This window comes from Mobula birostris, chromosome 1, assembly GCF_030028105.1.
Source record: "Mobula birostris isolate sMobBir1 chromosome 1, sMobBir1.hap1, whole genome shotgun sequence".
Classification (NCBI taxonomy): domain Eukaryota; kingdom Metazoa; phylum Chordata; class Chondrichthyes; order Myliobatiformes; family Myliobatidae; genus Mobula; species Mobula birostris.
Genome location: NC_092370.1, coordinates 226,725,869 through 226,738,117, shown reverse-complemented (window position 1 = coordinate 226,738,117; position 12,249 = coordinate 226,725,869). Strand labels below are relative to the sequence as shown.

The following is a 12,249-nucleotide window of genomic DNA, read 5'->3' as shown; positions in this document are numbered from 1 at the left end:
CTTCAGGGAAAATCCTGCCTGATGAACCTGTTGCAATTCTTTGAGGAGATTACAAGGAGGATAGATAAAGGGGATGCAGTGGATGTTGCATATTTGGACTTTCAGAAGGCCTTCAGAATCAGAATCAGGTTTATTATCACCGGCATGTGACGTGAAATTGGTTAACAAGGTGCCACACATAAGGCTGTATACCAAGTTAAGAGGCCATGGTATTACAGATAAGTTACTAACAAGGTTAGAGCATTGGCTGATTGGTAGGAGGCAGTGAGTGGGAATAAAAGGTTCCTTTTCTGGTTGGCTGCCAGTGACTAGTGGTGTTCCGCAGATGTAGGTGTTGGGACCACCTCCTTTTATGCTGTATATAAACAATTTAGATGATGGAATAGATGGCTTTGTTGCAAAGTTTACAGTTGATACGAAGATCGGTAGAGGGGCAGGTAGTGTTGAGGAAACAGGTAGAATGCAGAAGGACTTAGATTAGGAGAATGGGCAAGAAAGTGGCAAATGAAATACAATGTTGGAAAATGCATGGTCATGCACTTTGGTAATAGAAATAAATGCGCCGGCTATTTTCTAAACGGGGAGAAAATCCAAAAATCTGAGATGGGACATGGGAGTCCTTGTGCAGTACACCCTAAAGGTTAACTTACAGGTTGAGTCGGTGGTGAGGAAGGCAAATGCCATGTTAGCATTCATTTCAAGAGGTCTAGAATACAAGAGCAAGGATGTGATGGTGAGGCGTCACCTTGAATATTGCGAACAGTTTTGGGCCCCTCATCTTAGAAAAGATGCGCTGGCATTGGCGATGGTCCAGAGGAGGTTCACAAGGATGATTCCAGGAATGAAAGGGTAATCATATGAGGCACGTTTGATAGCTCTGGGCCTGTACTCACTGGAATACAGAAGGATGAAGGGGATCTCATTGAAACCTTATGAATGTTGAAAGGCTTAGACAGAGTAGGTGTGGAAAGGATGTTTCCCATGGTGGGAGAGTCTAAGACAAGAGGATACAGCCTCAGGATAGAGGGGCACCCTTTCAAAACAGAGATGCGGAGAAATTTGTTACCACATGCAACTGCGGAGGCCAGGTCATTGGGTAGAGATTGATAGGTTCTTGATTGGACATGGCATCAAAGGTTACGGGGAGAAGGCTGAGAACTGGGGTTGAGGAGGAGAAAAAAGTATCAGCCATGATTGAATGGTAGAGCAGACTCGATGGGCCAGATGGCCTATTCTGCTCCTAGGTCTTATGGTCAAAGTCGAGAACAATATATTATCAAAGTATGTATGTATGTATGTGTCACCATATACAGGTTGAGTACCCCTTATCTTGAGAAGTATCAAAGACATCAAAGGATTAACAATTGGAGGCCATAATATAAATAACATCAGATATGCTGATGACATCGTACTAATAGCTGACTCAGAAACAAAACTTCAAGAACTACTCACTATAGTGGCAGCAGAAAGTAATCGCAGAGGCCTCTCAATCAACACCAAGAAGACAGAAAGCATGGTCACCTCCAGAAAGACAAACATCCCACAATGTGTGATCAAGATCGGAAATACAAACATCAAACAAGTCAACAAATTCAAATATCTTGGCAGCCTAATAACAAGTAATGGAAGGTGCAACACAGATGTCAAATACAGAATAGCAATGGTGAAAGAAGCTTTCCAAAAAAATGGAGACCATATTAACAGACAGAAAGATGAGCACGTACACTAAAAACAGAATACTGCAGTGCTATTTATTCATCCTGACTTATGGAAGTGAATGTTGGACCATTTCTCCAGCAATGGAAAAGAGACTAGATGCAGCTGAATTATGGTTCTACAGGAGAATGTTAAAAGTATCATGGACGACACAGACATCAAGTGAAGAAGTTATCAGAAGAGCCCAAGCAATTCAATCACTCATACCAACAATAAGAGAAAGACAACTCAGATTCCTAGGACACATCATGCGGAAAGATGAAATAGAAAAACTCATACTCTCTGGAAAGATTGAGGGGAGTATGCCTAGAGGAAGACCTCGGCTTATGTACATCAAAAGCATAGCCAGGTGGCTACACATCGAGGAAATGGAAGTCATCCAAAGAACGAAGGATAGATCTATATGGAAAACCATGGTCACCAACGTCCGCATCGGATATGGTACCTAGACAGACAGACAGACCCCTTATCTGAAATTCCAAAATCTAAAAATCTCCGAAATCTCACAAGTGGAAAATTCCACAAGGTGCTACAGGGTTCCCAGGTGATGTGCAGGTCTCTGCGCACCACAGACAGTTTAGAGAAGTGAGCTCACATCTGTAATTAACAGAAGTTAATAAAAAATAGAAAAATATTCCATGAAGTAACAATGAAGATCTTGATTGTGCATTGAATGAATGTATTCCTCAGCATCGGAGTGAACATATGCATCTTAACAGTATGCTAACTATGAAACAAGCAAAGATCTATCTTGACAAACTGAAAATTGAAGGTAATTGTGAATATTCAGCAGGCTGGTTCAGAAACTTAAGAAAAGGCACAACATTAAATTTTTTAAGATCACAAAGCAGCAGAGAAATTCGATGAGTTAGCAAAGATCATCGCTGATGAAAATCTAATACCACAGCAAATCTACAATGCTGATCGTTTTTATACTTTACATAAAACCTAAAAAAAGAAAACTACAAATACTGTGTACTATCACCTGTTAATCAAAACACGACATCATAGGCAGAGACTGAAAGCCTGTCATTGTTTGTTGTTCAACAGCTGATTCAGGTATTTTCCCGATGCTGCTGTGCTGCTTTTGTTATTATGCACACATTATATTTTCATTATATTAATGGTATGTAATGATTTTTACTGTTAAGTACATATGTGTGATGAACAAAGACTGTTTACTAGTTGCACATAAATTCTGTCGGAAATTATGGCGATCCCAACCTATCTCATTATATATTCCAAAGATCTAAAAAAAAATCTGAAATCTGGAACACTTTGAGCCCCAAGCATTTTGGATAAGGGGTATTCAACCTGTGTTACCTTAAGATTAATTTTCTTGCAGGCATTCACAGGAAAATAAATAAATACAATAGAATCTATGAAGAACTACTTATACATAAAGACTGACAAATAACCACTTTTTCAAAGGAAGAAATTGTGTAAATAAAATGACAAATAATACAAAAAACATGAGTTGTAGACTGCTTGAAGTGAGTTGGGATGTTGTGAAATCAGTTCAGAGTTTAGGTGAGCGAAGGTACTTGTACTGTTTTCATTTAAGTGGGTCTGGAGGCACATGTTGGGTGGTCAAAATGAGGATGGTAGATTTTTTGAAGTGAACCAAAGGGGTTTTGCTACAATAGATTTGTGGTTACCATTACTGAGGCCAGTTTTTTTTAATGTCAGCTTTATTTAATTATGTAAATAAAGTTCCCATCTGCCCCAGTGCTCCAGAACTCTATCTGCCAGTCTAGCAACATAATTCCTCTGTCCACCAAGTGTTGTAAATGGGTACGGAGTGTGCAGCCCACTAAAGTTTGCAATTGTTAAATTAACCTGCAAAGAATTAGCAAGAGGAGATTTTGGCAACGACACAATATAGCACTCTTGGCAGAGGAAGTATTCTGCACAGCTCTGATTTTGTTAGTGGGAGGAAATAAACACAAAGATGCAACATAAATTTCAGCAAAACAGAAATCCAGCTGATGTGCACCAGATTAAAAAGGAGTAATATGGGTGGCCTGATGGGGATGGTGCAGACAGGGAAGGCGGCTAATTTCACACACAGCTGAGATTGCTGGGACTGGAGGAAACAATTGCAAGCCAGGTGATATCTTTAAAGCACATTGAGGGGAGAAATAACAGCAAACTGCATTTATAGAGCACTTTGTTACTGTGAATCATCATGAGGCACTTCACAGAATTGCTAACAATCAGAATTTGATATGTGAGGGGACATCAAGACATGGGAATAAAAGCCAAAGAGGTACGTTATAAGGGTGGAGAGAGAAGGGGAGACGGCGGGAGAGTTCTCAATAACATATGGCTGATCTGGCCATAGACTCAGCTCCACCTACCTGCCATTTCCCCATAACCCTTTAATTTCCCTGCTATACAAAATCTATCTAACTGTGTTTTAACTATTTAATGAGGTAGTCTCTACTGCTTCCCTGGACAGACAATTCGATAGATTCACTACTCTCTGGTAAAAGCAGTTTCTCCTCATCTCTGTGCTAAATATACGTCCCCAAATCTTGAGGCTATGCCACCTAGTTCTAGTCTCAGTTATTAGAGAACCAACTCTCCTATCCATCCTTTTCATAATTTTATATATTTATATAAGATCTCTTCTTATTCCTCTGAATTCTAGTGAGTATAGTCCATAAGACTCAATTTCTCCTCACAGGCTAACCTCCTCATCTCCAGAAACAATCTGGTGGACTTCCTCTGCAATGCCTCCAAAGCCAGTATATCTTTCCTCAAGTAAGTAGACCAGAAATGCATGCAGTACTCCAGGCGCAGTTTCACCAGAACCCTGTACAACCGCATCATAGCCTCCCTAATCTTAAATTCAATCCCTCTAGCAATGAAGACCAAAGTCTCATTTGTCTTCTTGATAATTCTTTGCACCTGTAAGACAACCTCCTTTTTCAATTCAGACACAAGCACTCCAAGGTCTCTCTGCACATCACACTGTAGTATTTCACCATTTTAATAATAATCTGATCTTCTACTTTTCCTTCCAGAGTGGATGGCTTCACATTTACCAACATTCTGTTCCACCTGACAGACATTTGCCCACTCACTTAACCTATCTATATATCTCTGCAGACTCTTCATATCCTCTACACAAATTACTTTTCTATACACTGCAAGAGGTGATGGTAGAGGCAGATACATTAGGGGCATTTAAGAAACTCCTAGGTAGGCACTTAGATGATAGAAAAATGGAAGGCTATGTAAAAGGGAAGGGTTGGATTGATCAAAATTCAGTTGGGTCTCAGCATTGCTTTAAGATCTTTGAGGGAAAGTTTAGAGGAGTTGATATTTCCGCCAAAGCTGAAAGGTAGGGGTAGGTAGTGCTGAGGAGGCAATGCGATTGCAGCAGGACTTAAGACAAATTGGAAGAATGTGCCAGAAAGAGGCAGATGAATACAGTGTTGGTTAATGTATAATAATACATTTTGGTAAAAAAGAACAATAGTGCAGACTATTATCTAAATGGGGAGAAAATTCAAATGTCAGAGGAACTTAGGAGTCCTTGTGCAAGACTCCCAGAAGGTTATTTTACAGGTTGAGTCTGTGGTAAAGAAGGCAAATGCAAAGTTGGCATTTATTTCAAGGGGAATAGAATACAAAAGCAAGGTGATAATGCTGAAGCTTTATAAGATACTAGTCAGGCCACACTTGGAATATTGTCAACAGTTTTGGGCCTCATATCTCAAAAAGGATGTGCTGTCATTGGAGAGAGTCCAGAGGATGTACACAAGGATTATTCCAGGAATGAAGGGGTTAATATATGAGGAGCGTTTGGCAGCTTTGGGGCTGTACTCATGGGAATTTAGAAGAATGTGGGGGAGGGGGATTTCATTGAAACCTACTGAATGTTGAAAGGACTAGATAAAATGGATGTGGAGAGGATATTTCCTATGGTGGGCATATCCAAAACTAGAGGACACAGCCTCAAAATTGAGGGGCGACCTTTTAGAACAAGAGGTAAAGAGAAAGTCTGCCCCAGTGCTTTTACTTCCGTCGATGGCCAACCCTCATCCACTTCAAGGTGCCATACCATGAGCCAAGTTTGACGAATCCTTCAGGAGATTGTAAAATTGTTACTTCATTTAGACGGTTAAAAAGTACATTTCTAAAATAGAAATTACTAGCAGTGGATTGCAGTGATCATAATTCAGGAGAAGCTTATCGTGTAGTTTTGTGAACTGCCTGCAAAACATCACTATGTATCACGTGTCATCTTGGGCCATGTCCACCCTCTCATGTAACCTCACCAAACTATTCACATCAAAACATCCCTGTACCTGCAGTAATATTTGTGTCTTCATCTAAAAACATGAAAACCCATCTGCAGCAAGGCTGCCAAATGAGGAATTATGGATTGTGGACTTCTTGCATATCTATTTGCCTGATTTTCCTCAAAGAAATACTAAGTGGGTGTACATAATTCATGGTTATATCACCATAGTCCACTGTGCCCCAGTGAATTTTCCTCCATTGTCATGTCCCTTCCGTCACTGCCATTTCTAAGATTCTGAATGCCCAAATGGTTACCCTACTTCCAGCACAAGGGCACTTCCCAAGTACATCACTGAAAGTGCTCTTGTCTTAAGAAAGCAATTGTTTTTGAGTTATGGAGTGTAAAGGTAAAGTAGAAGGGATAGTTAAAGGCTCTGTTCATTCCTTAATTCCATGCGGCAGACTAAAACCCTTCCATGGTATTTTTTCAATTTAATTGAATTGAGTTGACTTTATTTCTTACATCCTTCACATATATGAGGAGTAAAAATCTTTACATCTCTGTCTGAATGTGCAATGTGCAAATTATAGTAATTAATGTACAGTAAGATATATAACAGAACAGTCAGTATAGCTTAGAAATACAATTGTGTCAATGTGAATTAATCAGTCTGATGGCCTGTTGGTCCTGGCTTTTATGCTGTGGTACCGTTTCCCGGATGGTAGCAGCTGGAACAGTTTGTGGTTTGGGTGACTCGGATCCCCAATATTCCTTCGAGCCCTTTTTACACACCTATCTTTGTAAATGTCCTGAATAGTGGTAAGTTCACATCTACAGATGCGCTGGGCTGTCCACACCTGTCTCTGCAGAGCCCTGCGATTGAGGGAAGTACAGTTCCCATACCAGGCACTGATACAGCCAACACACATCAAAGTTGCTGGTGAATGCAGCAGGCCAGGCAGCATCTCTAGGAAGAGGTACAATCGACGTTTCAGGCTGAGACCCTTCATCAGGACTAACTGAAAGAAGAGCTAGTAAGAGATTTGAAAGTAGGAGGGGGAGAGGGATACAGCCAGTCAGGATGCTCTCACTTGTGCCCCTTTAGAAAGCTCTTAAGATTTGGGGACTCATGCCAAACTTCTTCAACCGTCTGAGGTGAAAGAGACGCTGTTGTGCTTTTTTCCACCATACGGTCAGTATGTACAGATCAAGTAAGGTCCTTGGTGATATGTATACTGAGGAACTGAAAGCTTTTCACCCTCTCAACCCCAGATCCATTGATGTCAACAGATGTGAGCCTGTCTCTGTACCTCCTGTAATCCACAACCAGCTCCTTTGTTTTTGCAACATTGATGGAGAGGTTGTTTTCTTGACACCGCTGTGTCAGGGTGATGACTTCTCTGTAGGCTGCATCGTTATTATTTGAGATAAGACCAATCAATGTAGTATCATCTGCAAATTTAATTAGTAGATTGGAGTTGTTGGTAGTGACACAATCATGGGTATACAGAGAGTAAAGGAGGGGGTTAGGACACAGCCCTGGGGGGCTCCTGGGTTGACGGTTAGAGGGGCAGAGGTGAGGGACCCCACTCTGTATATAAACATACAAATCATAAATTCAGTGGCCACTTCATTAGGTGCCTCCAGAATCTAATAAAGTGGTCACTGAGCACACGTTCTTGGTCTCCTGCTGCTGTAACCCATCCACTTCAAAGTTCGGCATGTTGTACTTTCAGAGACACTCTTCTGTACACCACTGCTGTAACGCGTGGTTATTTGAGTTATTATTGCCTTCCTGTCAGCTTGAACCAGTCTGGCCATTCTCTTTTGACTTCTCTCATTAACAAGATGTTTTTCCACTCAGAATTGCCACTCACTGGATATTTCTTGTTTTTTGCACCATTCTCTATAAACTCTAGAGACTTGTGTGTGAAAATCCTTAGGAGATGAGCAATTTCTGAGATACACAAATCACCCCATCTGGCACCAACAATCAAAATCACTTAGATCTTATTTCTTCCCCATTCTGATGTTTGGTCTGAACAACAACAGTGGCATCACCATCACTGAATCCCCTACTATCAACATCCAGGGGGTTACCATTGATAGGAAACTGGACAGGTCTACTAGAGCAGATCAAAGGCTATGAATCTGGTGGAGTGTAACTCACCTCCTGACTATCTACAAGGCTCAGGTCAGGAGTGTAATGGAATACTCGCCACTTGCCTGGATGAGTGCAGCCCATCAACACTCAAGAAGCTTGACACCATCCAGTACAAGGTAGCCCACTTGATTGGTACCCCTTCCACAAGTATCCAATTCCTCCACCATCGATGAATATTTGCAGCAGTGTGTACTATCTACAAGATGCACTGCAACAACACATCAAAGTCCTAAGGCAACACCTTCCAGACCCACGACCACTACCATCTAAAAGGATGAGAACAGCAGATACCTGGGAACACCACCACTTGGAAATCCCCCTCCAATATATCGCTATTCCTTCATTGTCATTGAGTCAAAGTCATGGAATTCCCTCCCTAACAGCACTGTGAGCATACCTACACCACAGGGACTGCAGTGGTTCAAGAAGGCAGCTCATCACCACCTTCTCAAGGGCAACTATGATGGGCAACAAATGCTGGCTTAGCTGGCAATGCCCACATCCCGTGTACTGTTATGCATTGAGTTGCTGCCACATAATTGGCTGATTAGATAATTACATTAATGAGCAGGTGTACAGGTGTCCCTAATAAAGTGGCTACAGAGTGTAGCTATGAAGTTTCCCTCATTTATTCTCCATTCATTTGCAAAGACATTATCCTCATATATCAGAAGGACCGTTTACATACCTGGGGTTGGTGAGCTTGTAGCATGATTTCCAGATCTGCAGCATGTGCTTACAGGTGACCAGAGCTTCATCAGGGCCCCTGCACACTGATTCCAGCTTTACTTTAGTGAACAGTAATCTAAAAAGAAAGAACATATAAATGACCCTCAGAGAATTTTGCAGAACAGCGGCAATCTATTCAGCCTAATGTGCTTCTGGCAGCTCTTCAATAAAGCTATGTGATCAAGGCAGGGGTTGAGAGGGAAAATAAATCAGTCATGATCGTATGGCAGACAGACTCGATGAACCAAATGGCTAATTGTGCTCCTATGTCTTAAAATGGTAGTGCAGCAGGTAGTGTAACACTTTACAGCACCAGCATCACTGTCAGTAAGGAGTTTATACATTTTCCCCGTGACCACGTGGGTTTCCTGTGGGTGCCCCGGTTTCCTCCTACATTCCAAAGATGTATGGGTTAGGGTTAATAAGATATGGGCATGCTATGTTAGCACCAGAAGTATGGCGACAGTAGTGGGCTGCCCCAGTACATCTTCAGACTGTTGGTGTTGACACAAAACGATGCATTTCACTGTATGTTTCGATGTTTCAATGTACATGTGACAAATAAAGATAATCTTTAAAAATCTTTAGTAGGGTAAGAGCCAATCATGTTTGGAAGTCGCATATGGATATTTCTTGTAACTAACAATGAACTTAATAAGCTTTAGAAACATCTCATTAAGCTTTTCTTCCCCTTTCTTCTCCTTTAAGACACTTCTTAAATCAGTCTTTGATAAAATCTTTTGCTATTTGTCTTAACAGTGTCAAACCATGTCAGATTGTGCACCTGTGAAATGCCTTGGACTTTTTTATTTCTTTAAATATTATATATTAATGAAATATTTTATATTAATGTGAATCAGAAATGAGGGTAAATAGCAAAGAAAGCACTATCAACCCCCAGCAACATGCATCAAAGTTGCTGGTGAACACAGCAGGCCAGGCAGCGTCTCTAGGAAGAGGTACAGTCGACGTTTCAGGCCGAGACCCTTCGTCCCCTATGTGTCCCACTAACTGCTGTTTTCAATGTTTTCTGATTTTTTTTACATTAAGGTAAAGGAGTTTATCACGGTGAATGAGAGGTACTGAAAAATGTCAAGGCCCCTGTTTCTAGTAATTCTGGCCAGATGGTGATTCCAGAAAGAATATGGTTTACAGATATTGTCCAGCTCTTCTTAATTAGGGCTCTTCGTGCATGAGCCCATTCTCTGAGAGTTGTGCAGTTCCTGAATTGCTGGACCATTACAGCTGGATACCAATATCCATGTAGTAGAACCAAACAGTGCCCAAGAGTGGACTCCCAAGCTTAGCTTTTCCTAACCAAGGGTCACTGTACCTGGAATTATATAACTGCAGATGGAATTACAATGTGACTCATTTTAACTTATACACTTTGGAAGGCTGAACCTGAAAGCAAAGTGCAGAGTTAATGGCAGGGTTCTCAACAATGTGAGGAACAGAATCTTGGCGTGCACATCCATAGATACCTCAAAGCTGACACACAAGTTGATATAGTGGTCTTCATCAATTGGGGATTAAGTTCAAGAGCTGCGAGGTAATGTTGCAGCTCTAAAAAACCCTGGTTAGACCACTTCTGGAATATTGTTTTCAATACTGGTCACCTCTTTATAGGAATGATGTGGGAGCTTTAGAGAGGGTGCAGAGGAGATGTACCAAGATGCTGTCTGGAGATCAAGCTTGTATGTGCCTGTCAGAATAAAATGTAAAAATAAAAATTGTAGAGAATTTTGGTTTTCAATAGATATTGAGGTCCTAGTTAGGAGGAAAAAAAGAGGTGCGTAGCAGGTAAGGGCAGGTAGGAACAAATGAGTAACTTATGGGGTATAAGAAATGAAAAAGAACACTTAAGAAAGTAATTTGGAAGGTTATAAGAAAGCATGAAGTTGCTCTAGGAGACAAGGTGAGGGAGAACCTCGGGGATTCTACAGATACGTTAAGAGCAAAAGGATTGCAAGGGACAAAATTGGTCCTCTGGAAGACCAGAATGGTAGTTCTTGCGTGGCACCAAAACATATAGGAGAGATCTTTAATGAATTCTTTGCATTTGTCTTTATCCAGAACACAGATACAGAGACTATAGATGTGAGGCAAAGCAGCATCAACTTCATGGACCCTGTACAGATTACAGAGGAAAAGGTGAGGCAAATCAGGATGGATAAATCACCAGGGCCTGACAAGGTGTTCCCTTGGACCCTATAGGAGGCAAATGAAGAAAATGCCAGGGCCCTTGCAGAGATATTTAAAACATTTTTAACATTTAAGAAAAACCTGGACAGGTACATGGATGAGAGGTATATGGAGGGATATGGTCCAGGTGCAGGTCAGTGGGACTAGGCAGAAAAATGGTTCGGCACAGTCAAGAAGGGCCAAAAGGCCTGTTTCTGTGCTGTAATGTCCTATGGTTCTATCCAAAGTGACAGGAGAAATACAGAGAATTGGAGGATAGCCAATGTTGTTCTGCTGTTTAAAAAGGTTCTAAACATAAACCAGGAAATTATAGGCTGGTGAGTCTGACATAAGTTGTGGGAAAGTTATTGGACAGTATTCTAAGAGACCAGACATATACCAGGGGTGATTGATAAGTTCGTGGCCCAAGGTAGAAGGAGTCAATCTTAGAAAACCTAGCACATTTATTTTTCAACATAGCCCCCTCCTACATTTACACACTTAGTCCAGCGGTCATGGAGCTTACGGATCTTGGACTTCCAGAAAGTGTCCACAACAGGGGTGATTGATAAGTTCGTGGCCTAAGGTAGAAGGAGATGAGTTATTAACTTCAAACTTTCTGCGTAATCACTCAAAGAGTTGAACTGCACGTACATGTAACGAGAGCTGTATAACTCATCGCCTTCTACATTAGGCCACAAACTTATCAATCACCCCTGCTGTGGACCACTTCTGCAGGTCCAAAACGCCGACTTCTACAAAGAAGGGATCCGTATGCTCCACGACTGCTGGACTAAATGTGTAATTGTAGGAGAGGGCTATGTTGCTTTGCATGGTAGGTTATGTCTAACCAATCTTGTAGAGCTTTTCGAGGAAGTTACCAGGAAAGTGGATGAAGGCAAGGTAGTGAATGTTGTCTATATGGACTTTAGTAAGTCACTTGACAAGGTCCCGCATGGGAGGTTGGTCAAAAAGGTTCGGTTGCTCGGCATTCAAGATGAAGTAGTAAATTGGATTAGACATTGACTCATGGGAGAAGCCAGAAAGTGGTAGTAGAGGGTTGCCTCTCTGACTGGAGGCCTGTGACTAGTGGTGTGCTGCAGAGATCAGTGCTGGGTGTTTTGTTGTTTGCCATTACTAATTTTTATAGATGCACCATAGAAAGCATTCTTCTAGGGTGCATCACAACCTGGTATGGAAG

At 41.4% G+C, this 12,249-nt stretch overlaps 1 protein-coding gene across 2 annotated transcripts in view; it reads right to left on the bottom strand.

The window, feature by feature from the left end:
- Positions 1 to 12,249, bottom strand: part of ttc7b (tetratricopeptide repeat domain 7B) — a 470,264-nt gene that overhangs the window by 192,703 nt on the left and 265,312 nt on the right. For both annotated transcript variants that reach the window (XM_072272880.1, XM_072272891.1), the window contains exon 16: positions 8,824 to 8,940. In XM_072272880.1, coding sequence (XP_072128981.1) covers positions 8,824 to 8,940 — 117 coding nt within the window. The remainder of the gene's footprint in view (positions 1 to 8,823; positions 8,941 to 12,249) is intronic.